Raw genomic sequence first — 27,697 nt, 5'->3', positions numbered from 1 at the left:
AACTGTGGGACCTTACATATAGACAGGTTTGTGCCTTTCCAAATCAGGTCGAATCAACTGAATTTACCACAGTTGGACTCCAATCAAGTTGTAGAAACATCTCAAGGATGATCAATGGAAACAGGATGCACCTGAGCTCAATTTCGAGCGTCATAGCATAGGGTCTGAGTACTTATGTAAATAAGTTATTTCTGTTTTAAAAAAATATATTTTCGCTTTGTCATTATGGGGTATTGTGTGTAGATTGATGAGGAAAACATTTAATTTGATCAATTTTAGAATAATTCTGTAACGTAACAACGTGTGGGAAAACAGGAAGCGCCCGTGCTCAGGTCTGTTCAACGCTGGTCCGACCAATCGGATTCCACGCTTCAAGATTGCTTTTGATCACGTGGACTGGGATATGTTCCTCATAGCATCGGACAATAACATTGATGAATACACTGATTCGGTGAGCGTGTTTATTAGCAAGTGCATCGGAGATGTTGTACCCACAGCGTCTATTAAAACCTTCCCCAACCAGAAACCGTGGATTGATGGCAGCATTTGCGCCAAACTGAAAGCACGAACCACTGCTTTTAATCAGGGCAAGGTGACCGGAAACATGACCGAATACAAACAGTGTAGCTATTCCCTCCGCAAGGAAATCAAACAAGCTAAGCGTCAGTATAGAGACAAAGTAGGGTCGCAATTCAACGGCTCAGACACGACACGTATGTGGCAGGGTCTACAGTCAATCACGGACTATAAAAGTAAAACCAGTCCCGTCGCGGACCACGATGTCTTGCTGCCAGACAAACTAAACAACTTCTTTGCTCGCTTTGAGGACAATATAGTGCCACTGACACGGACCACTACCAAAACCTGCGGGCTCTCCTTCACTGCAGTTAACGTGAGTAAAACATTTAAACAGGTTAACCCTCGCAAGGCTGCCGGCCCAGACGGCATCCCTAGCCTCGTCCTCAGAGCATGCGTAGACCAGCTGGCTGGTGTGTTTACAGACATATTCAATCAATCCTTATCCCAGTCGGCTGTTCCCACATGTTTCAAGAAGGGCCACCATTGTTCCCGTTCCCAAGAAAGCTAAGGTAACTGAGCTAAATGACTATCGCCCCGTAGCCCTCACTTCCGTCATCATGAAGTGCTTTGAGAGACTAGTCAAGGACCATATCACCTCCACCCTACCTGACACTCTAGACCCACTCCAATTTGCTTACCACCCTAATAGGTCCACAGACGACGCAATCGCAATCACACTGCACAGTGCCCTAACCCATCTGGACAAGAGGAAGACGTACGTAAGAATGCTGTTCATCGACTACAGCTCAGCATTTAACCTGTTATGGATAGGGGGCAGTATTTTCATGGCCGGATAAAAAACGTACCCGATTTAATCTGATTATTACTCCTGCCCAGAAACTACAATATGCATATAATTATTAGCTTTGGATAGAAAACACTCCAAAGTTTCTAAAACTGTTTGAATGGTGTCTGTGAGTATAACAGAACTCATTTGGCAGGCCAAAACCTGAGAAGATTCTGTACAGGAAGAACCCTGTCTGACCATTTCTTGGCCTTCTTGATTATCTCTATCCAAAACAGGGGATCTCTTGTCACGTCCTGACCAGTAGAGGGTGTAGTTGGGTCAGGACGTGGCAGAAGGGAGTGTGTGTTTTTTATTGTTTCATTGATTTTGGCCGTGTGACTTCCAATCAGGCACAGCTGTAGAGGGTTGTGGTTGATTGGGAGTCACACATAAGTTGCCTACGTTTCCTTTGTGTTTCGTGGGTAATTGTGCTTGTCATTGTGGTTGCACCTGACAGGACTGTGTTGGCTGTAAGTTTTGTTGTTTTTGCAGTAATCCCGTCTGGATTACTGCAACTCGCTGTTGGCTGGGCTCCCTGCCTGTGCCATTAAACCCCTACAACTCATCCAGAACGCCGCAGCCCGTCTGGTGTTCAACCTTCCCAAGTTCTCTCACGTCACCCCGCTCCTCCGCTCTCTCCACTGGCTTCCAGTCGAAGCTCGCATCCGCTACAAGACCATGGTGCTTGCCTACGGAGCTGTTAGGGGAACGGCTCCTCCGTACCTTCAGGCTCTGATCAGGCCCTACACCCAAACAAGGGCACTCCGTTCATCCACCTCTGGCCTGCTCGCCTCCCTACCTCTGAGGAAGCACAGTTCCCGCTCAGCCCAGTCAAAACTGTTCGCTGCTCTGGCACCCCAATGGTGGAACAAGCTCCCTCACGACGCCAGGACAGCGGAGTCAATCACCACCTTCCGGAGACACCTGAAACCCCACCTCTTCAAGGAATACCTGGGTTAGGATAAGGTAATCCTTCTAACCCCCCCCCTTAAAAGATTTAGATGCACTATTGTAAAGTGGTTGTTCCACTGGATATTATAGGTGAATGCACCAATTTGTAAGTCGCTCTGGATAAGAGCGTCTGCTAAATGACTAAAATGTAAAATGTAAAAATGTACATTGCATAGTGTTCGTGTAATTAAATATGACGAACCCTAACTCCGCCGCATTTTGGTCCACTTCTTCCTCAGACAGCTGTTACATCTCTGCTGTTACGTGACACTTCCTACGGCTCCCATGGGCTCTCAGAAGGCGGCAAAAAGCTGAATCGTGGCTTTGCAGGCCCTGGCTGAAAAACATTAGCGCGTTTGGATAGTGGTCGGTCAGAGTACTATGAGACTGAGGCTCGTGCACGAGTCGACTCCATGTTTACTTTCTCTCTCTTTGAACGAAAACAACCACTCCCGGTCGGAATATTATCGCTTTTTTACGAGAAAAATGGCATAAAAATGTATTTTAAACAGCGGTTGACATGCTTCGAAGTACGGTAATGTAATATTTAGAATTTTTTTGTCACGAAACGCGTCGGGCGCATAACCCTTCGTCACCCTTGGATAGTGTCTTGAACGCACTAACAAAACGCCGCTATTTGGATATAACTATGGATTATTTTGAACCAAACCAACATTTGTTATTGAAGTAGCAGTCCTGGGAGTGCATTCTGACGAAGAACACCAAAGGTAATCAAACTTTTCTAATAGTAAATCGGAGTTTGGTGAGGGTCAAACTTGGTGGGTGTCAAAATAGCTAGCCGTGATGGCTGGGCTATCTACTCAGAATATTGCAAAATGTGCTTTCACCGAAAAGCTATTTTAAAATCGGACACCTCGATTGCACAAAGGAGTTCTGTATCTATAATTCTTAAAATAATTTGTTTTTTGTGAACGTTTATTGTGAGTAATTTAGTAAATTCACCGGAAGTGTTCGGTGGGAATGCTAGTTCTGAACGTCACATGCTAATATAAAAAGCTGTTTTTTGATATAAATATGAACTTGATTGAACAAAACATGCATGTATTGTATAACATAATGTCCTAGGAGTGTCATCTGATGAAGATCATCAAAGGTTAGTGCTGCATTTAGCTGTGGTTTTGTTTTTTGTGACATTATATGCTAGCTTGAAAAATGGGTGTCTGATTATTTCTGGCTGGGTACTCTGCTGACATAATCTAATGTTTTGCTTTCGCTGTAAAGCCTTTTTGAAATCGGACAGTGTGGTTAGATAAAGGAGAGTCTTGTCTTTAAAATGCTGTAAAATAGTCATATGTTTGAAAAATGGAAGTTTTTGTATTTTTGAGGAATTTGTAATTCACGCCACGCCTATCATTGGATATTGGAGCAGGTTTTCCGCTAGCGGAACGTCTAGATGTAAGAGGTTTTAACACCATAGTACCCTCCAAACTCATCATTAAGCTCGAGACCATGGGTCTCAACCCCGCCCTGTGCAAATGGGTCCTGGACTTCCTGACGGGCCGCCCCCAGGTGGTGAGGGTAGGAAACAACACCTCCACCCCGCTGATCCTCAACACTAGGCCCAACAAGGGTGCGTTCTCAGCCCTCTCCTGTACCCCTTGTTCACCCATGACTGCGTGGCCATGCACGCCTCCAACTCAATCATCAAGTTTGCAGACGACACAACACTGGTAGGCTTGATTACCAACAACGACGGCCTTCAGGAAGGAGGTGAGGGCCCTCGGAGTGTGCTGTCAGGAAAATAACCTCACACTCATTGTCAACAAGACAAAGGAGATGATCGTGGACTTCAGGAAACAGCAGAGGGATCACCCCCCTATCCACATCGACAGGACAGTAGTGGAGAAGGTGGAAAGTTTTAAGTTCATCGGCGTACACATCCCGGACAAACTGAAATGGTCCACCCACACAGACAGCGTGGTGAAGAAGGCGCAGCAGCGCCTCTTCAACCTCAGGAGGCTGAAGAAATTTGGCTTGTCACCAAAAACACTTAAAATTTTTTACAGATGTCCAATCGAGAGCATCCTGTCGGGCTGTATCAGCGCCTGGTACGGCAACTACTACGCCCACAACCATAAGGCTCTCCAGAGGTTAGTGAGGTCTGCACAACGCATCACCGGGGGCAAACTACCTGCCCTCCAGTACACCTATACCACCCGATGTCACAGGAAGGCCAAAAAGATCATCAAGGACAACAACCACCCAAGCCACTGCCACCTGAGCCACTATCTCAAGGCCATCATACTGTTAAACAGCCATCACTAACATTGAGTGGCCACTGCCAACATACTGACTCATCTCTAGCCACTTTAAAACAATGCCACTTTATATAATGTTTACATACCCTACGTTACTCATCTCATATGTATATACTGTACTCTATACCATCTAATGCATCTTGCCTATGCCGTTCGGCCATCGGTCATTCATATATCTTTATGTACATATTCTTATTCATTCCTTTACACTTGTGTGTATAAGGTAGTTGTTGTGAAATTGTTAGATTACTTGTTAGATATTACTGCATGGTCGGAACTAGAAGCACAAGCATTTCGCTACACTCGCATTAACATCTGCTAACCATGTGTATGTGACAAATAATATTTGATTTGATTTGGGAAGGGGTCTGAATACTTTATGAATGCACTGTATGTGTGTGTGTGTAACTTACTCGTCCATCTGTCCCTTGAGGATGAGGTTGGGTGTTGTGCCAGTGAGGGTGGCTGTGCCTCCGATACTGGCAGAGTAGCACACACTCAGACTCATCCCTTTAGTCAAGAGCTGGTACTTCAACTCTCTCTCTTTTCTTCTCCTCTCCAGAGGTGAGTCCGCATCCCTCTCCTCATCCTTATCTGGAGGGAGGGAAGATGAGGAAGGACAGAGAGGGAGAGGAGGGGTAGAGAGAGAAAGAGGAATGTGGTTAGCGGGCTAGGGGGGGGAAAGGGTTAGGTTTGAGAGTGAGTCAAGAATAGAGTCACATTAAACGAGACGTGTTCCTGTCTGTCCCTGTTCTCCATTCACACACACCTGTCTCAGAAGAATCATTAACACTGTGTTCAGGGTAGTCTTTACAACTTATTAAAACATATTTAAAACATATTCAAAATGGATCTAAAACAGATTACATTCAGGAAAGAAAGTACTGTATCTTTACACATACACGTATAATCCTGCTGAATCTTGACGAGGTCCTGTTTGATGTTGATCTCTTCTTCTTGGGGTGCTTTGGTGTCCAGTTCGAAGGCCTGGTTGTCTTTCCCTTCAACCTGCAGCTCCCGCTCATCCTGCCTGGCCTCTGTGGCACACAGCTGTCCTAGCACAGCCTGGGCGATGGGCACCATCATGGCTGTGGTGGCTGTGTTACTGATCCACATGGAAAGGAAGGCTGTCACACCCATGAACCCCGACATCAGCCTGGAGAGAGTGAGATGGGGATGGTGATTGTATTCAAACGTTACTTTTGTATTGCATGTAATATCTATCTGTATTGTTTTTTTATAACTAAGGTAGGCCTACTTCTAACATTGTTCTTATTGTTTTATGTGATGCAGTAGCTAATGTTGCTAACTCTGACTGTATTTTGTAGGACGATAGCTAATTTTGCTAACTCTGACTGCATTTTAAAGTACAGTACCTAATATGTCTAAATCTGACTGTATTTTGTAGAAAGGTAGCTAATTTTGATAACTCTGACTGTATTTTGCATTACTGTAGCTAATGTTGCCAAATCTGACTGTATTTTGTAGAACTGTAGTTAATATTGCTAACTGACTGTATTTTGTAGAACAGTTGCTAATGTTACTTACTCTGACTGCATTTTGTATTACGGTAGCTCTTGTTGCTAAATCTGACTATTTTGTAGAATAGTAGCTAACATTGCTAAATCTGACTGTATTTTGTAGAACGATAGCTATTGTTGCTAACTCTGACTGTACACTATACTGAGTGTATATGCTACTGTATTACAGTGGCTACTAGCTAACTTAGTGTACTTACAGTGCCGGCCATACCCCCACCAGGTAGCTAATGTTTCTAACTCTGACAGTATTTTGCCAGATGGAAGCTAATATTGTTAACTTTGACTGTATTTTGTAGAACAGTCGCTAATGTGTCTAACTCTGACTGTATTTTTTACGAAGGTAGCTAATGTTTCTAACTCTGGCTGTATTTTGTAGGACGGTAGCTAATGTTGCTAACTCTGACTTTGTTTTGTAGAACAGCCGCTAATGTTGCTAACTCTGACTGTATTTTGTAGTACGTAGCTAATGTTGCTAACTCTGACGATATTTGTATTACGGTAGCTTTTGTTGCTAACTCTTACTGTATTTTGTAGAACGGTAGCTAATATTGCTCTCTGACTGTATTTTGTAGAATGGTAGCTAATATTGCTAACTCTGACTGTATTTTGTAGAGTGGTAGCTAATGTTGCTAACTATGATTGTATTTTGTATTACGGTAGCTATCGTTGCTAAATCTGACTGTATTTTGTAGAACGGTAGTTAATATTGCTAACTCTGACTGTATTTTGTAGCTAATGTTGCTTGCTCTGACTGTATTTTGTAGCTAATGTTGCTTGCTCTGACTATATTTTGTAGAACGGTAGCTAACTCTGGACTGTACAGTATATTGACTGTAAATGCTACTGTATTACAGTGGCTACTAGCTAACTTGGTGTACTTACAGTGCCGGCCGTACCCCCACCACTAGTAGTACTCGGAGGGCGATGCGTTTGTGAAGATTCCAGTTCTCAACAGCGATAGCCACCAACAGGCCACCGATGAATAGCATGTTAGAGTCCTTTAGGTACTGGACACACACCTGGAAAAGGTAGCACACACACACAGGTCAAGACCTAGTCAGCCCGCTGACTAAAGCGTAGACATCAGGTTTCAGTCATTTGTTTTGTTTTGTTTTGTTTGTGTAATGTTTGCGTACTGCTCCAGACTCCATGATGCCCATCATAGGGAAGAGGATAACAGGCAGCAGGGCAGTCATAGCCAGGGGCATACACTCTGTACACCAGTACAGTGCCATCAGGATGATAGCATAGCCACACTTAGCCTGCTGTACACAGAGACAAATGGAGAGAGAGAGGGGAATGAGGGGGGGGGTTAGAATACAAACTTGAAACAGAATTTGGCCAGTTTCATTACACATTGAATAGCAATAGAAACTGCCTAGCTCCATTAGGCCAAAAAGGGATGATTTTCACTTGTGGGTTCTGGGATTGCTACGCTGACTGAATTAGAAAATGTATAGAACTACTACTGTTTCTGTGTATTAAGTCTCTCCATTAAACATACATGCACATAATCTTGAACACGCACACACAACAGAGAAATAGCAGTAACTACTGTATCAGTATCTTATCTCCTTTACCCCTTTAATGATTGTAAGGCTTCATTCACGCAAATAGCTGTAACCTTTGATCATAAAAACTAACAGTCATCCATACTCTTGTCTTTTATGACACACTTTATGGGCCTTAGGGAGAAATACAAACTCATGGAGATTATTTAACCTCCCTGGCTGAAAACTTTCCATTCCAACACATTGGTTTAGAACAGATAACCTTTTACAACAAACCAGGAGAGAGTTGCAGTAGAAAAGAAACGCTGTGAAAGGTTATTAGGTGATCATAGTAGTAGCTAGCTAGTTGGCCTAAGGTCAGGAATTCAGCTTTGAACTGAGCTTTCCTTTATCCCATGGTCTACCATGTAGCCTTGTGTTTGGGTTAACACACACACACAAGTATTACCTTAGTACCATGGTCACCACAGAGAGTCCAATGACCCAACACATTCATTACAATATCATCAGGTTATTGTTGTCAGCTGTACTCTTGTACAATTCCATTGACTGTGCTATTCAGTTTCAGGTGGTGTCAGTGTGCCACCTACAAAATGTGTAAGGGCAGAATGCAATATACTGTATATATTATGTATGTGGTGGTACAAGATGTGTATGATGTGTATGACATGGGCAATGTGCAATGTATGTATTGTGTATTTGTTGAGTGTGAACAGTGCAGATCTGGGTTCAAATACTATTTAGGGTATTTCAATTACTTTCAAATACATTTTGACATCATTTCTCTTGAAAATACAAGTAGTTGAATATGATTGATTGATATGATTTATTTAAGTCTCTGAAAATCTACCGGTGCCCAGCCCACATGGGCTTACAAGACACTACGAAACACAATAACATTTTCCTTGTACTCAAAACCAAATAACATTTGACAAATTATACACATATACAATAATTATGTACAGCTACCATCCAGCCACATTACACAAATAGTACATTTCTCCTCCTCCTCCTCCTTCTCCAGGCATTGTGAACAAACTGAGCAAATGAAACAAAATGCAAGCCTCCTACTGAGAGTTGATCTATCTACAGCTATTCATTTGGTCTTGCAATCCAGGGTTTTAATCAAGCCCAGCCCTGCTTAACTCTGATATGTGTCACTGACTACTACCAATGTGCTATCCTGAGAATGATTATTGAGAGATCTCTTAATAACTAAATATATTCACTCTTGCTTTCGAAGTCAATCCAACATTTTGGTTTAAAAGAGCAAATTAAATGTAACCATACATTAGTCACACAGTGATTTCGAAAGTATTCAGACCCCTTGACCTTTTCCACAATTTGTTGCACAAAGCGAAAACAGGTTTTTCAAAGCAGAAATACCTTATTTACATAAGTATTCAGACCCTTTGCTGTGAGACTCGAAATTGAGCTCAGGTGCATCCTGTTTCCATTGATCATCCTTGAGATGTTTCTACAACTTCATTGGAGTCCACTTGATTGGACAGGATTTGCAAAGGCACACTCCTGTCCATATAAGTTCCCACAGTTGATAGTGCATGTCAGAGCAAAAACCAACACATGAGGTCGAAGGAATTGTCTGTAGAGCTGCGAGACAGGATTGTGTCAAGGCACAGATCTGGGGAAGGGTACCCAAAAATATCTGCAGCATTGAAGGTCCCAGAGAACACAGTGGCCTCCATCATTCTTTAAATGGAAAAAGTTTGGAACCACCAAGACTCTTTCTAGAGCTGGCCACCTGGCCAAACTGAGCAATTGTGGGGAGAAGGGCCTTGCTCAGGCAGGTGATCAGGAACCAGATGGTCACTCTGAAAGAGCTCTAGCGTTCCTCTGAGGAGATGAACCTTCCAGAAGGACAACCACCTCTGCAGCACTCCACCAATCAGGCCTTTATGGTAGAGTGGACAGACGGAAGCCAGTCCTTAGTAAAACTGCACATGACAACCCGCTTGGAGTTTGCCAAAAGGCACCTAAAGACTCTCAGGCCATGAGAAACAAGATTCTCCGGTGTGATGAAACCAAGATTGAACTCTTTAGCCTGAATGCCAACCATCACGTCTGGAGGAAACCTGGCACCATCCCTACGGTGAAGCATGGTGGTGGCAGCAGCATCGTGCTGTGAGGAAGTTTCTCAGTGGCAGGGACTGAGAGTCTAGTCAGGATCGAGACTGGAGCGAAGGTTCACCTTCCAACAGGACTTGAATCTGATCGAACAGCTCTGAAAATATCTGAAAATAGCTGTGCAGCAATGCTCCCCATCCAACCTGACAGAGCTTGAGAGGATCTGCACTGAGGAATGTAAGAAACTCCCCAAATACAGGTGTGCCAAGCATGTAGCGTCATAGCCAAGAAGACTCGATGCTCTAATCACTGCAGAAGCGTCTGAGTAAAGGGTCTGAATACTTATGTAAATGTAATAATTCAGTTTTTTTAAATAAATTAGCAAACATTTCTAAAAAAAAAATGTAATCAATTTTAGAATAGAATAAGGCTGTAACATAACAAAATGTGGAAAAAGTCAAGGGGTCTGAATACTTTCTGAAGGCACTGCATGTCATCAATGATACTATTTAAGGCTATATATCCTTTGAAAGGTCACCAACAGCTTTTGCTTCAATTCAACCCAGGTTTTAACAAGAAATTGACAAAAAACTCTGCAAAAAAAGAAACATACCTTTTTCAGGACCCTGTCTTGCAAAGATAATTCGTAAAAATCCAAATAATGTCACAGACCTTCATTGTAAAGGGTTTAAACACTGTTTCCCATGCTTGCTCAATGAACCATAAACAATTAATGAACATGCACCTGTGGAATGGTCGTTAATACACTAACAACTTACAGACGGTAGGCAATTAAGGTCACAGTTATGAAAACTTAGGATACTAAAGAGGCCTTTCTACTGACTCTGAAAAACACCAAAAGAAAGATGCCAAGGGTCCTTGCTCATCTGCTTGAACGTGCCTTAGGCATGCTGCAAGGAGGCATGAAGACTGCAGATGTGGCCATGGCAATACATTGCAATGTCCGTACTGTGAGACACATAAGACAGCGCTACATGGAGACAGGACAGACAGCTGATCATCCTTGCAGTGGCAGACCATGTATAACAACACCTGCACAGGATCGGTACATCCGAACATCACACCTGCAGGACAGGCACAGGATGGCAACAACAACTGCCAGAGTTACACCAGGAACGCACAATCCCTCCATCAGTGCTCAGACTGTCCGCAATAGCCTGAGAGAGGCTGGACTGAGGGCTTGTAGGCCTGTTGTAAGGCAGGTCCTCACCAGACATCACCGGGAACAACATCGCCTATGAGCACAAACCCCCTGTCGCTGGACCAGACACGACTGGCAAAAAGTGCTCTTCACTAACGAGTCACGGTTTTGTCTCACCAGGGGTGATGGACGGATTCGCATTTATCGTCGAAGGAATGAGCGTTACACCGAGGCCTGTACTCTGGAGTGGGATCGATTTGGAGGTGGAGGGTCTGTCATGGTCTGGGGCGGTGTGTCACAGCATCATCGGACTGAGCTTGTTGTCATTGCAGGCAATCTCAACATTGTGCGTTACCGGGAAGACATCCTCCTCCCTCATGTGGTACCCTTCCTGCAGGCTCATCCTGACATGACCCTGCAGCATGACAATGCCACCAGCCATCCTGCTCGTTCTGTGCATGATTTCCTGCAAGACAGGAACGTCAGTGTTCTGCCATGGCCAGTGAATAGCTCGGATCTCAGTACCATTGAGCACGTCTGGGACCTGTTAGATGGGAACGTGAAGGCTTGTGCAATTCCCCCCAGAAATGTCCGGGAACTTGCAAGTGCCTTGGTGGAAGAGGGGTAACATCTCACAGCAAGAACTGGAAAATCTGGTGCAGTCCATGAGGAGAAGATGCACTGCAGTTCTTAATGCAGCTGGTGGCCACACTGTTACTTTTGTTAGTCACACATCTGTGGAACTTGTTCAGTTTTTGTCTGTCTCAGTTGTTGAATCTTGTTATGTTCATACAAATATTTACACATGTTAAGTTTGCTGAAAATAAACGCAGTTGACAGTGAGAGGACGTTTCTTTTTGTTGTTGCTGAGTTTACATATAGGCCTAGGATTTCAAGCTTTGGTTTATTTCAAATGTAATATTCAAGTTCATAATTAATATGTTGGACTCACGTCTCCATCTCAACCAAGAATCAAAGTTAACCTCTCTTGGGTAGGGGGCAGTATTTTCACATCCGGATGGAAAGCGTTCCCAAAGTAAACTGCCTGTTACTCAGGCCCAGAAGCTAGGATATGCATAGATAGAAAACACTTCAAAGTTTCTAAAACTGTTAACCTCTCTGGGCTAGGCGGGACGAATTCGTCCCACCTACGCAACAGCCAGTTGAATCCCGTGGCGCGATTTTCAAATACCTTAGAAATGCTATTACTTCAATTTCTCAAACATATGACTATTTTACAGCATTTTAAAGACAAGACTCTCGTTAATCTAACCACACTGTCCGATTTCAAAAAGGCTTTACAACGAAAGCAAAACATTAGATTATGTCAGCAGAGTACCCAGCCAGAAATAATCAGACACCCATTTTTCAAGCTAGCATATAATGTCACATAAACCCAGAAGACAGCTAAATGTTTTTCATGGTTTTGTATGCGGGGCGCTGTCCTCAGATAATCTCATTGTGTGCTTTCACCGTAAAGCCTTTTTGAAATCTGACACAGCGGCTGGATTAACAAGAAGTTACGCTTTACTTTGATGTATAATACTAGTATTTTCATGAATGTTAAATATTTATATTTCTGCAATTTGAATTTCGCGCTCTGCAATTTCACCAGATATTGGCCAGGTGGGACACTACCGTCCTAGCTTCCCTTAACTTTTCTCTAGGATAGGGGGCAGTATTTTGACGTCTGGATGAAAGGCGTGCCCCAATTACTACCTGCTTCTTCTCTGCTTCTCGCCTGCTTCTCAGGCCCAGAAGGTAGGATATGCATATTATTAGTAGATTTGGATAGAAAACACTCTGAAGTTTCTAAAACTGTTTGACTGATATCTGTGAGTAGAAAATAACTCATATGGCAGGCAAAAACCTGAGAAAAAATCCAACCAGGAAGTGACTTGTAGTTTTTCTATCTAACCCCTATCGAAACTACAGTGTCTGTAGTGTCATTTTGCACTTCCTAAGGCTTCCACTTGATGTCAACAGCCTTTAGAAACGTGTTTCATGCGTCTACTGTTACTGGGCAGAGAATAGGAGCTCAGTCAATCAGTGGACTGCCTGGGACCAAAGAGTTGTTTACTGCGCAGGCACACTGGCGCGCCGCTCCTTCTTTTTCCTCTGTAATGAATACCCTATTGTCCGGTTGGAATATTATCAAAGTTTTATGTTAAAAAGACCCTAAGGATTGATTGTAAACATCGTTTGACATGTTTCTATGAATGGTAATGGAACTATTTGACTTTTCGTCTCTGGTTTTGCGCTGAACGCGTGAACAAAACGGAGGTATTTGGACATAAATATCGAGTATTTCGAACAAAAAGAACATTTCTTGTGGAAGTGGGAGTCCTGGGAGTGCATTCCGACGAAGATCAGCAAAGGTAAGGGAAGATTTATAATACTAATTCTGAGTTTAGTTGACTCCAGAACTTGGCGGGTAACTGTATAGCTTGCTTTGATGGCTGAGCTCTGTGCTCAGAATACTGAACAATGTGCTTTCACCAAAAAGCTATTTTAAAATCTGACACAGCGGTTGCATTAACCTGTTTAGGATAGGGGGCAGTATTTTCACGTACCCGATTTAATCTGGTTATTACTCCTGCCCAGAAACTAGAATATGCATACAATTATTTGATTTGGATAGAAAACACCCTAAATTTTCTAAAACTGTTTGAATGGTGTCTGTGAGTATAACAGAACTCATATGGCAGGCCAAAACCTGAGAAGATTCTATATGGGAAGTGCCCTGTCTGACCATTTCTTGGCCTTCTGTAGCCTCTTTATCGAAAATACAGGATCTCTGCAGTAACATGACATTTTCTAAGGCTCCCATAGGCTCTCAGAAGGCGCCAGAACGTTGAATGATAACTCTGCAGTCCCTGGGCGAAAAACAGTAGGGCTTTTGGAAAGTGGTTGTTCTGAGAACAATGACACTGGCGCACGCGTGCATGTGAAGACTCCATTTTCTATTTTCAGTGTTTGAACGAAAACAACGTCTCCCGGTTGGAATATTATCGCTATTTTACGAGAAAAATCGCATAAAAATTGATTTTAAACAGCGTTTGACATGCTTCGAAGTACGGTAATGGAATATTTAGAAATTTTTTGTCACGATACGCGCCGGCGCGTCACCCTTCGGATAGTGTCTTGAACGCAAGAACAAAACGCAGCTATTTGGATATAACTATAGATTATTTGGAACCAAAACAACATTGGGTGTTGAAGTAGAAGTCCTGGGAGTGCATTCTGACGAAGAACAGCAAAGGTAATCCAATTTATCTTATAGTAAATCTGAGTTTGGTGAGTGCCAAACTTGGTGGGTGTCAAAATAGCTAGCCATGATGGCCGGGCTATCTACTCAAAATATTGCAAAATGTGCTTTCACCGAAAAGCTATTTTAAAATCGGACACCGCGATTGCATAAAGGAGTGCTGTATCTATAATTCTTAAAATAATTGTAATGTTTTTTGTGAACGTTTATCGTGAGTAATTTAGTAAATTCACCGGAAGTTTTCGGTGGGTATGCTAGTTCTGAACAAAACATGCTAATGTAAAAAGCTGGTTTTTGATATAAATATGTACTTGATTGAACAAAACATGCATGTATTGTATAACATAATGTCCTAGGAGTGTCATCTGATGAAGATCATCTAAGGTTAGTGCTGCATTTAGCTGTGGTTTTGGTTTTTGTGACATTATATGCTAGCTTGAAAAATGGGTGTGTGATTATTTCTGGCTGGGTACTCTCCTGACATAATCTAATGTTTTTTTGCTTTCGTTGTAAAGCCTTTTTGAAATCAGACAATGTGGTTAGATAAAGGAGAGTCTTGTCTTTAAAATGGTGTAAAATAGTCATATGTTTGAAAAATTGAAGTTTTAGCATTTTTGAGGTGTTTGTAATTCGCGCCACGCTCTACCATTGGATATTGGTGAGGCGTTCCGCTAGCGGAACATGTAGATGTAAGAGGTTTTAAGTATATCTATAATTCTTTTAATAACTGTTGTAAATTTTATCAATGTTTATGATGAGTATTTTTGTAAATTGATGTGCTCATTCACCGGGAGTTTTGGTGGGAATACATTTTCTGAACATCACGCGCCAATGTAAAATGGGGTTTATGGATATAAATATGAACTTCATCAAGCAAAACATAGATGTATTGTGTAACAATGAGTCCTGGGAGTGTCATCTGATGAAGATCATCAAAGGTTAGTGATTAATTTTAGCTGTATTTCTGGTTTTTGTGACGCGTCTCCTTGCTTGGAAAATGGCTGTGTGGTTTTTCTTGTCTCGGCGCTGTCCTAACATCATCTAATTTTATGCTTTCGCCGTAGAGCCTTTTTGAAATCGGACACTGTGGTTGGATTAAGGGGAATCGTATCTTAAAAATGGTGTATAATACTTGTATGTTTGAGATATTTGAATTATGAGATTTTTGTTGTTTTGAATTTGCCGCCCTGCTATTTCACTGGCTGTTGATGGTGTGTACCGTGGGTGGGACGCTAGCATCCCAGATGTCTCAGAGAGGTTTTAAGAAGTAAAAAAATAGGACGAAATCAAATCAAACCTTAAAGGCACTTTACATAAAGTTTGATTTTATTATCGGTTGAGATGGAGTCGTAAATCCGACATATCAATTGTTAATTTGTAGACAACCTGGAATGAAATCCATACTAAGTCAACTGTACAAAATATACATCTCATTCAAATGTTGATATTTGGTTGAGTTGACAATCAAACACAATTCATCATTTTTATATATTACTTGTGTAATACAGTAAATAGCCAAAAGTTAATCTTACAAACTAATATAACAGTATTTATTTAACCTTACAATGTGTAACGTCCATGGCCACATTGAGGGTAGCCTATATTAACTATAAATATCTTCTTATGTAATCATTACATTTGAGGGTGTGCATGTTCAAGATAACATGCAAAGATCGCAGGTCTGTGGAGATCTTCACAATTGCTGTAATAATCTGTGCAGGATCTCGAACAGCATTGATCACTTGCACCATGTACTTTTAATGTATTCTCAACTGGATCCCATTTCATTTGGTTTTGCTATTAGATGAATCAAGGTGATAAAACATCACGCTTTTGTATGAATAAAAAACATCTGACATTGTATTCTCATTTGAACTTTGTTGTGCTTTTAAATGGTTGAAAGTGCAGTAATAACACATTTAGATGACAACTAAACCAAAAATCAGACAGTGTTTTTCCATTGTAATTTGCTTGTGGTTTTAGATGGTTGAAAGCATAGTGATAACACATCGGGAATTCAACAATTCTGGCTGTCTTTTTGAGTAGGTGAATAAAGGTTGAAATCTCATTGATCAATGTCTCAGCCAAATTTTACCCACATTGAAATGACTTGTTATGTGTGCCCAGTGGGAGTGTACGTTCTAAGTTTAAGTTTAAACCAAATATCAGCTTCCCATTTTTCCTTGTGGATTAGAAAAAGCTTATCCTTGATTTGGTTTACACCACATGGTAATTTGTTCCTGAATATATATATATATATATATATATATATATATATATATATATATATATATATATATATAGCCCGTCTGGTGTTCAACCTTCCCAAGTTCTCTCACGTCACCCCGCTCCTCCGCTCTCTCCACTGGCTTCCAGTCGAAGCTCGCATCCGCTACAAGACCATGGTGCTTGCCTACGGAGCTGTGAGGGGAACGGCACCTCCGTACCTTCAGGCTCTGATCAGGCCCTACACCCAAACAAGGGCACTCCGTTCATCCACCTCTGGCCTGCTCGCCTCCCTACCTCTGAGGAAGCACAGTTCCCGCTCAGCCCAGTCAAAACTGTTCGCTGCTCTGGCACCCCAATGGTGGAACAAGCTCCCTCACGACGCCAGGACAGCGGAGTCAATCACCACCTTCCGGAGACAACTGAAACCCCACCTCTTCAAGGAATACCTGGGATAGGATAAAGTAATCCTTCTAACCCCCCCCTTAAAAGATTTAGATGCACTATTGTAAAGTGGTTGTTCCACTGGATATTATAAGGTGAATGCACCAATTTGTAAGTCGCTCTGGATAAGAGCGTCTGCTAAATGACTTAAATGTAAATGTAAATGTTAAATGTACTGAAAATCTGTTTCACAAAAAATATATAACAATTATCTAGTCCACGGATTGTTGTTATGAGTAAGGTCCCAGTCTAACACTTATTTTGTGATTCTGTCTTCTGGCATATTTATCCGTCTGTGCCATAGACATACCATGTCACCTTTTTGCCTAACCACACATGGTTCCCAACCCATATCTCCACAGATGGCCAGGTTTGGAGTCAGTTTGTGCACTCTGTTTTGAACATCGTTACAATTAGTATGCACGTTGGATCCCCATACCCCAGCAGCATAGTCCATCACTGGAAAAACAAAGGGTTTATGCATCTGAGAATAAGCACACAGTAAGCACAATATTGTGTATTTAGAAATACATTAGGAAATTATTGGCATGTATTTGCAAATATAAATGTTTAAATACTCCCATGCATTTGAACCCAGGTCTGTTTGGTATTTCAAGTAATGTATTTGGAAATAAGTATTTGAAAATAGTTTTAAAGAGTATAGTAAATTATTTTTAAATACTTAAAAATACTTCCAATAGAAGTAGTTCAGGGATTCTTGAAAGTCTGGAAAATGTATTTTTATAGGTGAAAAAATATTTTGTTTATTTGAGCTTACATTCAGGGGAATTTTATGAAGGGGAAATATTTGCTTTTGGCATTTTCTACATATTTTCAATATTATTCATTTCCATGTCGGCTCCATGCCCAGAAATGCCCATGTCTGGAGCAAAGGATCCCAATTTCAAGCGCTCCCCAAAATGTTTTTACTGTTTTAAAAACAGTGATTCCTGAAAAATGTGTCCAGAGATTTGGTCAACTCAGTCAGATTTGTCTACAATCCTAAATTAATCAGGAATGAGCAGGGAGCTACATTATTCATGAACAGGACCCCTCATTCATGTCCCATTACATGTAGTGCAACACGACCTCATGGTCTGTAAAGTCATTTTTTTTATAGATTTAAACAAACAATATTGAAATTACTATAAATGGTCAACTCCATCTCCCTGATAGATTAAATTAGGATATATACTTTTTTGTTTATTTTAATTAGGTTTTAGAGTCATAAAGCAATGGAGGGAGAGTAAGAGAGAGAGAAAGAGACACAGCTGCATGTGAGCTCTCACATTTTTTATAAGAAGGTATATTTGGAGTTAGGTAAACTTGGATTTTTCGGGGAAGGACATATACAGGATGCTACACTCTAGAGCGTAACCTTCAGTCCAGTTTCAAAACTCCAAACCTAAACACATTTTTTGGCAAAATTACCTTTAAGGATTACTACTACCAAGGATTTTTTCTTCCAAGCTAACAAACAGCAGAAACCAGAGGACACCATCCAACCTGTGACAGACGAGATACAACTTCAATTAGCACTGAGGTGTGAAGAGAGAGGTGTCGAAGCCTTTGAGCCCAACAAATGGCAGGAGTCTCTCTCACATAAGGTGAATGCACCAATTTGTAAGTCGCTCTGGATAAGAGCGTCTGCTAAATGACGTAAATGTAAATGTAAACACACCCCCATTAATAAAATGAGAAATAAAAACAGGTTCAGCCCCTGGTTCGACCGTGATCTTGCGGAGTTACTCCACCTCAATAATTTAATTTGGCGAAAGGCTCGGCACACGCATACTCCGGCTGATGAGAAATAACTGCACTCAGGCTATCCGGAAAGCCAAAGTTAGTTACTTTAAGGAGCAATTCTCTCTCTGTGGGTCTTATCCCAAGAAGATCTGGAAAACAGTCAAAGACCTGGAGAATAACCCTCCTCGTCACAGCTGCCCATGTCCCTTACTGTTGATGATGTGGTTGTTATTGACAAGAAGCACATGGCTGAGCTCTTTTTTCACCACTTCATTAAGCCAGGATTCCTATTTGACTCAGCCATGGCTCCTTGCACGTCCAACAATTCCTCATCTCCCACCCCTTCTAATGTGACTAGCCCCGATGCTCCTCCCTCTTTTTCCCCTACACCACTACAAAGTTTCTTGCTGCAGGCGGTCACTGAGTATGAGGTGCTAGAGGAGCTCCTTAAACTTGACCCCAAAAAAAACATCTGGGTCAGATGGTTTAGACCTTTTATTCCTTAAGGTTCTGCGGCTATCATTGCCAAGCCTATCTCTGACCTTTTTAACCTTACTCTCCTCTCCATTGCTTGGAAGGCAGCCACGGTGTGTCCTTTATTTAAAGGGCGAGATCAAGCTGATCCTAACTGTTATAGGCCTATTTCTATTTTGCCTTGTTTACTGACTGGCTTTCTTGATGTATATAGTATTCTCTCTGGTATGCAATCTGGTTTCCGCTAAGGTTATGGATGTGTCATTGCAACCTTAAAGGTCCTCAATGATGTCACCATTGCCCTTGAATCTCTGCAATGTTGTGCTGCTATTTTTATTGACTTGGCCAAAGCTTTTGATATGGTAGACCATTCCATTCTTGTGGGCCGGCTAAGGAGTATTGGTGTCTCTGATGGGTTTTTAGCTTGGTTTGCTAACTACAGTGGTTGCTCCACTAAACGGTTTGCGATTATGCTGCGGGACTTAGAGGTAATTTGTGGTTTAGTACATTACCCTGCGTCACCACTTCATTGCTCCAGACCAGTGCAAGGGGGAGTTAGAGCACTGATTATGCTTTCAGGTCCTACTGTGTCTCTAACTGACAATGAATGGGTGACATAAACCTAAATAGAAACTGATAATTGTGCACAACTTCAGTATTACTTACTAAAACTGTTGTTACACTAAGGTTTTTATTATTTTATTTTGTTAAGATTATTTTTCTTTTACTGTAGTACTGTAGCCCACTCTTAACCAGTCACATTGTACAGCGCCTGAGTGGCACAACGCTCTAAGAGACTGTGTTGCTACAGCTGTGTCGCTACAGATGTGTGTTGCTACAGATGCTGGTTCCATACTCATGCCGGTCTCGACTGGGAGACCCATGAGATGACTGTAGGTTTTTGGTTTGTCTCCCTCTAAAAACGGAAATAATTAATTCTAAATAACAAACTGGCTTTATTTACGAATTAGTAACAATGTCTCACCCCATATTCAAGAATAGCCTTTTTCCTCACTCAATTTACCTTATTTGAAAACAAAATCATCTCCAAAATATTGTTATTTTTTATTATTATTAATTTAGAATTATATAAAAGCCCCTTGGATATTCTCACAGATATATTATGTACCCTTTTATTAGCAGGACAATATATATCCACATTGACGGGACAGTAGTGGAGAAGGTGGAAAGTTTTAAGTTCCTCGGTGTACACAAACTGAAATGGTCCACCCACACAGACAGCGTGGTGAAGAAGGCGCAACAGCGCCTCTTCAACCTCAGGAGGCTGAAGAAATTTGTCTTGTCACCAACACTCACAAACTTTTACAGATGCACAATCGAGAGCATCCTGTCGGGCTGTATCACCACCTGGTACGGCAACTGCTCCACCCACAACCATAAGGCTCTCCAGGGGGTAGTGAGGTCTGCACAATGCCTCACCGAGGGCAAAACTACCTGCCCTCCAGGATACCTACACCACCCAATGTCACAGGAAGGCCAAAAAGATCATCAAGGACAACAACCACCCGAGCCACTGCCTGTTCACCCCGCTATCATCCAGAAGGTGAGGTCAGTACAGGTGCATCAAAGCTGGGACCGAGAGACTGAAAAACAGCTTCTATCTCAAGGCCATCAGACGGTTAAACATCCATCACTAACATTGAGTGGCTGTTGCCAACTCTAATCTCTAGCCACTTTAATAATTAAAAATTGGATGTATCACTAGTCACTTCAAACAATGCCACTTTATATAATGTTTAAATACCCTACATTACTCATCTCATATGTATATACTATACTCTATACCATCTACTGCATTTTGCCTATGCCGTTCGGCCATTGCTCATCCATATATTGATATGTACATATTCTTATTAATTCCTTTACACTTGTGTGTAAAAGGTAGTTGTTGAGAAATGGTTAAATTACTTGTTAGATATTATTGCATGGTCAGAACGAGAAGCACAAGCATTTCGCTACACTTGCGTTAAAATCTGCTAACCATGTGAAATAATTTGATTTGATATTGGTCATATTGGTCATGGCTCCCGAGTGGCACACAATGGGATTGCCTTGCAGTTCTCCAGCTGTATCCACTGAAAGTGCGCGAGGTTCAAGGCACAAGGGCAGGGGCACGGGATGGGCCGCAGAGCCACGCACAGAAGACTGACCTAGCCCATGGGGAAGGGAGGAGGAGGAAAGGGGGCCCCTCCACACTGGATAGCACAGAGCAACACTTTAAGGGGTATTGCACTAATAATGGCGCTGACTAGGGAAACGTTCACTCTGTTCTTAGTGCCAGTCTGAACGTTCATACTAAAAACAATGTAGCTAATACTGCCATCTTTATGCTTTGGTTAATAAAATAATGATAAAAATACTCTTTCAAAATGCCGATGTCTATTTAGTTAAGGATCCATAACAAATTACTATGGGAATAAATATCACTGAATTACAGAAATATAGGAACAAAGTTGTCTAATGAAGGTAAACAAATTGTTGCTTACTGGAAAATACTCTTTCAAACACACATGGTCACGTTGTACAGCGCCATTATAGCTATTAGCAGGTAGCTGGACAATAGACTTGCCTAGAAGTTGGGTGGGGGGACAATTCTATCGTCAAATGAATCGTCAAATGTTAGGTTGGCTGTATCACAACCGGCCTTGATTGGTTGCAATTTCAGTTTAATCCACCAGAAAAGACAAAACAAATAATATAACAAAAAGTATTATTATGTATCACATCCGACCATAATTGGGAGTCCCATAGGGCGGCGCACAATTGGCTCAGTGTTTCTCTCCCTCTAAAAAAAGAAACAAATATTTTGGCCTTTATTCAGATTACAATGGATCACTTTTGTTTTTTTGAAAACAAAATAACCTCCAAAATATCGCTATATATTATCAAGTTGATGGCACAGTCATAAAGCCCAGCACCTAATGTACATAAAGCTGAGTCACTCATTCATTCATGGCTTTGGATCAAAATAAATAAGTACCAACATTCTTTCTGATAGTCTTTAACCTGTTATGGCTAGGGGCCAGTATTTACACCGCCGGATAAAAAACGTACCCGATTTAATCTGGTTACTACTCCTACCCAGTAACTAGAATATGCATATACTTATTAGATATGGATAGAAAACACCCTAAAGTTTCTAAAACTGTTTGAATGGTGTCTGTGAGTATAACAGAACTCATATGGCAGGCAAAAACCTGAGAGATTCCTTTACAGGAAGTGGCCTGTATGACCATTTATTGGCTTTCTTTGACATCTCTTTCCAAAGCAAAGGATCTCTGCGGTAACGTGACACTTCCCACGGCTCCCATAGGCTCTCAGAGCCCGGGAAAAAGCTGAATGTCGTCATTCCAGCCCCAGGCTGAAACACATTATCGCCTTTGTCAAATGGCCGATCAGGGGACAGTGGGCTTAGGCGCGTGCACTGGTCGCCCCCGTCTTTCTTTTTTTTCCTCTATTTACCGAAACGCAGATTCCCGGTCGGAATATTATCGCTTTTTTACGAGATAAATTGCATAAAAATTAATTTTAAACAGCGGTTGACATGCTTCGAAGTATGGTAATGGAATATTTAGAATTTTTTTGTCACGAAATGCGCCATGCTCGTAACCCTGATTTACCATTTCGGATAGTGTCTAGAACGCACGAACAAAACGCCGCTGTTTCGATATAACGATGGATTATTTGGGACCAAACCAACATTTGTTATTGAAGTAGAAGTCCTGGGAGTGCATTCTGATGAAGAACAGCAAAGGTAATAACATTTTTGTTATAGTAAATCTGATTTTGGTGAAGGCTAAACTTGCTGGGTGTCTAAATAGCTAGCCCGTGATGGCTGGGCTATGTACTTAGAATATTGCAAAATGTGCTTTCATCAAAAAGCTATTTTAAAATCGGACATATCGAGTGCATAGAGGAGTTCTGTATCTATAATTCTTAAAATAATTGTTATGCTTTTTGTGAACGTTTATCGTGAGTAATTTAGTAAATTGTTAGTAAATTCCCCGGAAGTATGCTAGTTCTGAACGTCACATGCTAATGTAAAAAGCTGTTTTTTGATATAAATATGAACTTGATTGAACAAAACATGCATGTATTGTATAACATAATGTCCTAGGGTTGTCATCTGATGAAGATCATCAAAGGTTAGTGCTGCATTTAGCTGTGGTTTGGGTTTATGTGACATTATATGCTAGCTTGAAAAATGGGTGTCTGATTATTTCTGGCTGGGTACTCTGCTGACATAATCTAATGTTTTGCTTTCGTTGTAAAGCCTTTTTGAAATCGGACAGTGTGGTTAGATTAACGAGAGTCTTGTCTTTAAATAGCTGTAAAATAGTCATATGTTTGAGAAATTGAAGTAGTAGCATTTCTAAGGTATTTGAAAATCGCGCCACAGGATTCAACTGGCTGTTACGTAGGTGGGACGATTTGGTGCCACCTAGCTCAGAGAGGTTAAATGAACACCGAAACAAAACAAATACAAACGAAAACTTAACATTCAGTAGGTCATACAGCACAGTACCAAAAACAAGATCCCACAAACTAAGGTGGGAAAAAGGCTGCCTAAGTATGATCCCCAATCAGAGACAACGATAGACAGCTGCCTCTGATTGGGAACCATACCCGGCCAACAAAGAAATAGAAAACATAGATTGCCCACCCTAGTCACACTCTGACCTAACCAAATAGAGAATAAAAGGGATCGCTAAGGTCAGGTTGTGACAGTACCCCCCCAAAGGTGCGGACTCCGGCCGCAAAACCTGACTCTATAGGGGAGGGTCCGGGTGGGCATCTAGCCTCGGTGGCGGCTCCGGTGCGGGACATAGACCCCGCTCTGCTCGTGGATCCACCATCTTTGATGGCGAATCTGGTGCGGGGATCATCGCCGGGGGCTCCTGACCGTAGGTCGCCGACTGTCACTGGAGGCTCTGGACCGCCGACCGTCGCTGGAGGCTCCGGACCGGCGATTGTTGCTGGAGGCTTTGGACCGCCGATTGTCGCTGGAGGCTCCGGACCGCCAGCCGTCGCTGGAGGCTTCGGGCCATGGATCGTCCCTGGAGGCTTCGGGCCATGGATCGTCCCTGGAGGCTTCGGGCCATGGATCGTCCCTGGAGGCTTCGGGCCATGGATCGTCCCTGGAGGCTTCGGGCCATGGATCGTCCCTGGAGGCTTCGGGCCATGGATCGTCCCTGGAGGCTTCGGGCCATGGATCGTCCCCTGGAGGCTTCGGGCCATGGATCGTCCCTGGAGGCTTCGGGCCATGGATCGTCCCTGGAGGCTTCGGGCCATGGATCGTCCCTGGAGGCTTCGGGCTATGGATCGTCCCTGGAGGCTTTGGCCCATGGATCGTCCCTGGAGGCTTTGGCCCATGGATCGTCCCTGGAGGCTTTGGCCCATGGATCATCACTGGAGGCTTCGGGCCATGGATCATCACTGGAAGCTTCGGGCGTGGAGCCGGCACAGGATATACTAGGCCGTGAAGGCGCACTGGAGGTCTGGAGCATAGAGCTGGCACAAGCCGTCCTGGCTGGATGCTCACTTTAGCCCGGCAAGTGCGGGCGCTGGCACAGGACGCACTGGGCTGTGAAGGCGCACTGGCGACACAGTGCGTAGGGCCGGCGCAGGATATCCTGGACCGAGGAGGCGCACTGGAGACCAGGAGCTCTGAGCCAGCACAACCCATCCTGGCTGGATGCTCACTTTCGCACGGCAAGTGCGAGGAGCTGGCACCGAGTGCACCGGGCTGTGAATGCGCACTGGAGACACGGTGCGTATCACCGCATAACATGATGCCTGAACGGTCACACACGGGGAGTTGGCTCTGGTCTGAAACCTGGCTCCGCCAACCACCCTGTGCTGCCTCTTTGGCTTCTGTCGTGGTAGTGAACTTCGGAGTCGCCATTGATCCTCCTTCGCTGCCTCCGTCTGCTCCCATGGAAGGTGATCCATTCCTGCCCGGATCTCCTCCCACGTCCAGGATCCCTTTCCGTCCAAGATATCCTCCCATGTCCAGGATGTCTGCTCCTCCTGGCCACGCTGCTTGGTCCGTTTGTGGTGGGATCTTCTGTTACGCTCGTCGTAAAGATTGGACCAAGGTGCAGCGTGGTAGGCGTACATTTTAATTTATTAAATGAACACCGAAACAAAACAAATACAAACGAAAACGTAACGTTCAGTAGGGCATACAGCACAGTACCAAAAACAAGATCCCACAAACTAAGGTGGGAAAAAGGCTGCCTAAGTATGATCCCCAATCAAAGACAACGATAGACAGCTGCCTCTGATTGGGAACCATACCCGGCCAACAAAGAAATAGAAAACATTAGATTGCCCACCCTAGTCACACCCTGACCTAACCAAATAGAGAATAAAAGGGATCGCTAAGGTCAGGGCATGACAGGAATAGTGTGTATTTAAGCAATAAGGCCTGAGGTGGTGTGATATATGGCAATATACCGTGGCTAAGGGCTGTTTTTATGCATGGATTATCCGCTGTATATTGACCATATACCACAACCCCCCGAGGTGCCTTACTGTTATTATAAACTGGCTACCAAAATAATTAGAACAATAAACAAGTAATGTTGCATCATACCCATGGTATATTGTCTAATATAACTATGGCTTTCAGCCAATGAGCGTCCAGGACCAAACAACACGGTTTATAATTTTTTATACAGCAGTACTGACAACTTCCATGAACAATAAAGCTTATCCCATCCTATTGCCTTATTATCCCCCTATCTATCCACATGTAACCCAATAGGACATGCTTTGTGTTCAGTAGGCATGAAGTAAGAGAAAACAGTTTGAAACAGATGAGATATGTTACTAAACGTCCTGAACCTGACCAATAATAACACTAATTTGATTTAATTGTTCTGTTTCAAAATCTTTCAACACGTTTTTCAATCTTGTGCATACTGAGCATGACCCTGCGATCACAGTATTATTTTTTATGTTTGATTCTCGTCCAGGCAAACTAGCATGGTGAGGAATATTTGGTAGATCCTAGATATATATTTTTATATTTAATATATATCTACTAGTATCTGCTGTTATCTAATAATGAACCTTTGTATTTTGGAGCCTCGCTCCTCAGTGTTTTGATGACATCAACATGTTCCCTCCTCAGAACTGCTGGCTCATTCTGATTTAGAACCTCTTCCTCATCATTATGGATACCAATCAATATCCCTCTAACCAGGCAAGCTCCTCTGTGTTCACATCACTAAGGATTTAACATGGTCCACACACAAATGCACCATTGAGAGCATCTTAACTGGCTGTATCACCGCTTGGTACAGCAACTGTTTGGCTTCTGACCACAAGCCACTACAGAGGGTAGGGCCCCTGCCATCCAGGAACTCTATACCAGGCGGTGTCAGAGGAATGCCTAAAAATTGTCAAAGACTCGAGCCACCAAGTCATACTACTCTCTCTGCTACCCCATGGCAAGCGGTACCGATGCACCAAGTCTGGAACCAACAGGACCCTGAACAGCTTCTACCCACAAGCCATAAGATTAATGTTAACCAAATAGCTTCCTGGACTATCTTTATTGACCCCGTTCTGCACTCTTTTGACTCATTACATACCCTACTGCTACCGCTTATTGACGATCCTGTTGCCTAGTCACTTTTCCCCTATCTATATGTACATATCTACCTCAATTACCTCGTACCCCTGCACATCAACTCAGTAGTGGTAGCCCGTGTATATAGCCAAATTATCATTACTCATTGTGTACTTTCTATTGTTTTTCTTTTTTTATCTGCATTGTTGGGAAGGGCCCGTAAGTAAGCATTTCACTGTTAGTCCATACCTGTTGATTACGAAGCATGTGACAAATAACATTTGATTTTAAAATACTATTCAATAAGGATGTACATGCTACCAACACACACACACACACACACACACACACACACACACACACACACACACACACACACACACACACACACACACACACACACACACACACACACTTACTGGTGTGGGGATGAGCAGAGGCAGAGGCAGGAGGAGAAGAGGGGTGAGGAAGATAATGAGGTAGTTCCTATGGCTCCACAGCCAGCTACACCCAACCATGGCTCTCCAACAGACAGGTAACCCAGAGACAGAAACACACCTGGACCACAGGTAACCTAGCGTTAACTTACTACTAACCCACAGGTAACACGAAAAACAGTTTGGTCAGGTATACAGCTGGGCACCAGATAGCTCAAACTTCAGGGAACCAAAAAGTAACCCAGAAAGCAGTGAACAGAAAGGTACATCTGCACTCCTGGCTGAGCCACAGGTCAAATACAGGTAAGCCTCAGGTTAGCTACTGGTAAGGTAGTGGGAAAGGTGTGCTCCAGGCTGACAGCGTAGCAGGACATGTGCCTAATAAGACTGTCATTTACTGTTTATATCACAGAGAAAGTATTAAACATTAACTCAACCACAAGGGGAGGGTGATCATAGAGAGTGAGAGAGAGATATAGGAAAATGAGAATGAGGGAGGGAAGGGTAAAGGATAGGAGAAGTGAGGGAGGGAGAAAGAGAGAGTGATCACCAAACTATAGAGGATTGATTTACCAGACAATAAAGTTCTTTCAACTTTATCTAAATG

The 27,697-nt window shown here is 42.6% G+C and overlaps 1 protein-coding gene across 1 annotated transcript in view; it reads right to left on the bottom strand.

Moving 5' to 3' along the window:
- The window catches only part of LOC106602849 (solute carrier family 13 member 2), a 56,652-nt gene extending 29,175 nt beyond the window's left edge, over positions 1–27,477 (bottom strand). Inside the window, exons 1-5 of the mRNA XM_014195783.2 lie at positions 27,073–27,477; positions 7,274–7,402; positions 7,020–7,156; positions 5,499–5,752; positions 5,010–5,190 (exon numbers count right to left, since the gene is read on the bottom strand). Of these exons, the coding sequence (XP_014051258.1) occupies positions 5,010–5,190; positions 5,499–5,752; positions 7,020–7,156; positions 7,274–7,402; positions 27,073–27,171 (800 nt within the window). The 5' untranslated portion in view covers positions 27,172–27,477. The remainder of the gene's footprint in view (positions 1–5,009; positions 5,191–5,498; positions 5,753–7,019; positions 7,157–7,273; positions 7,403–27,072) is intronic.
- Positions 27,478–27,697: the final 220 nt, after the last annotated feature.

The sequence above is a fragment of the Salmo salar genome, chromosome ssa04 (assembly GCF_905237065.1).
Source record: "Salmo salar chromosome ssa04, Ssal_v3.1, whole genome shotgun sequence".
In the NCBI taxonomy this organism is placed as follows: Eukaryota; Metazoa; Chordata; class Actinopteri; order Salmoniformes; family Salmonidae; genus Salmo; species Salmo salar.
The sequence above is the reverse complement of the archived record's forward strand: the minus strand, read 5'-3'. Positions and strand labels throughout refer to the sequence as shown.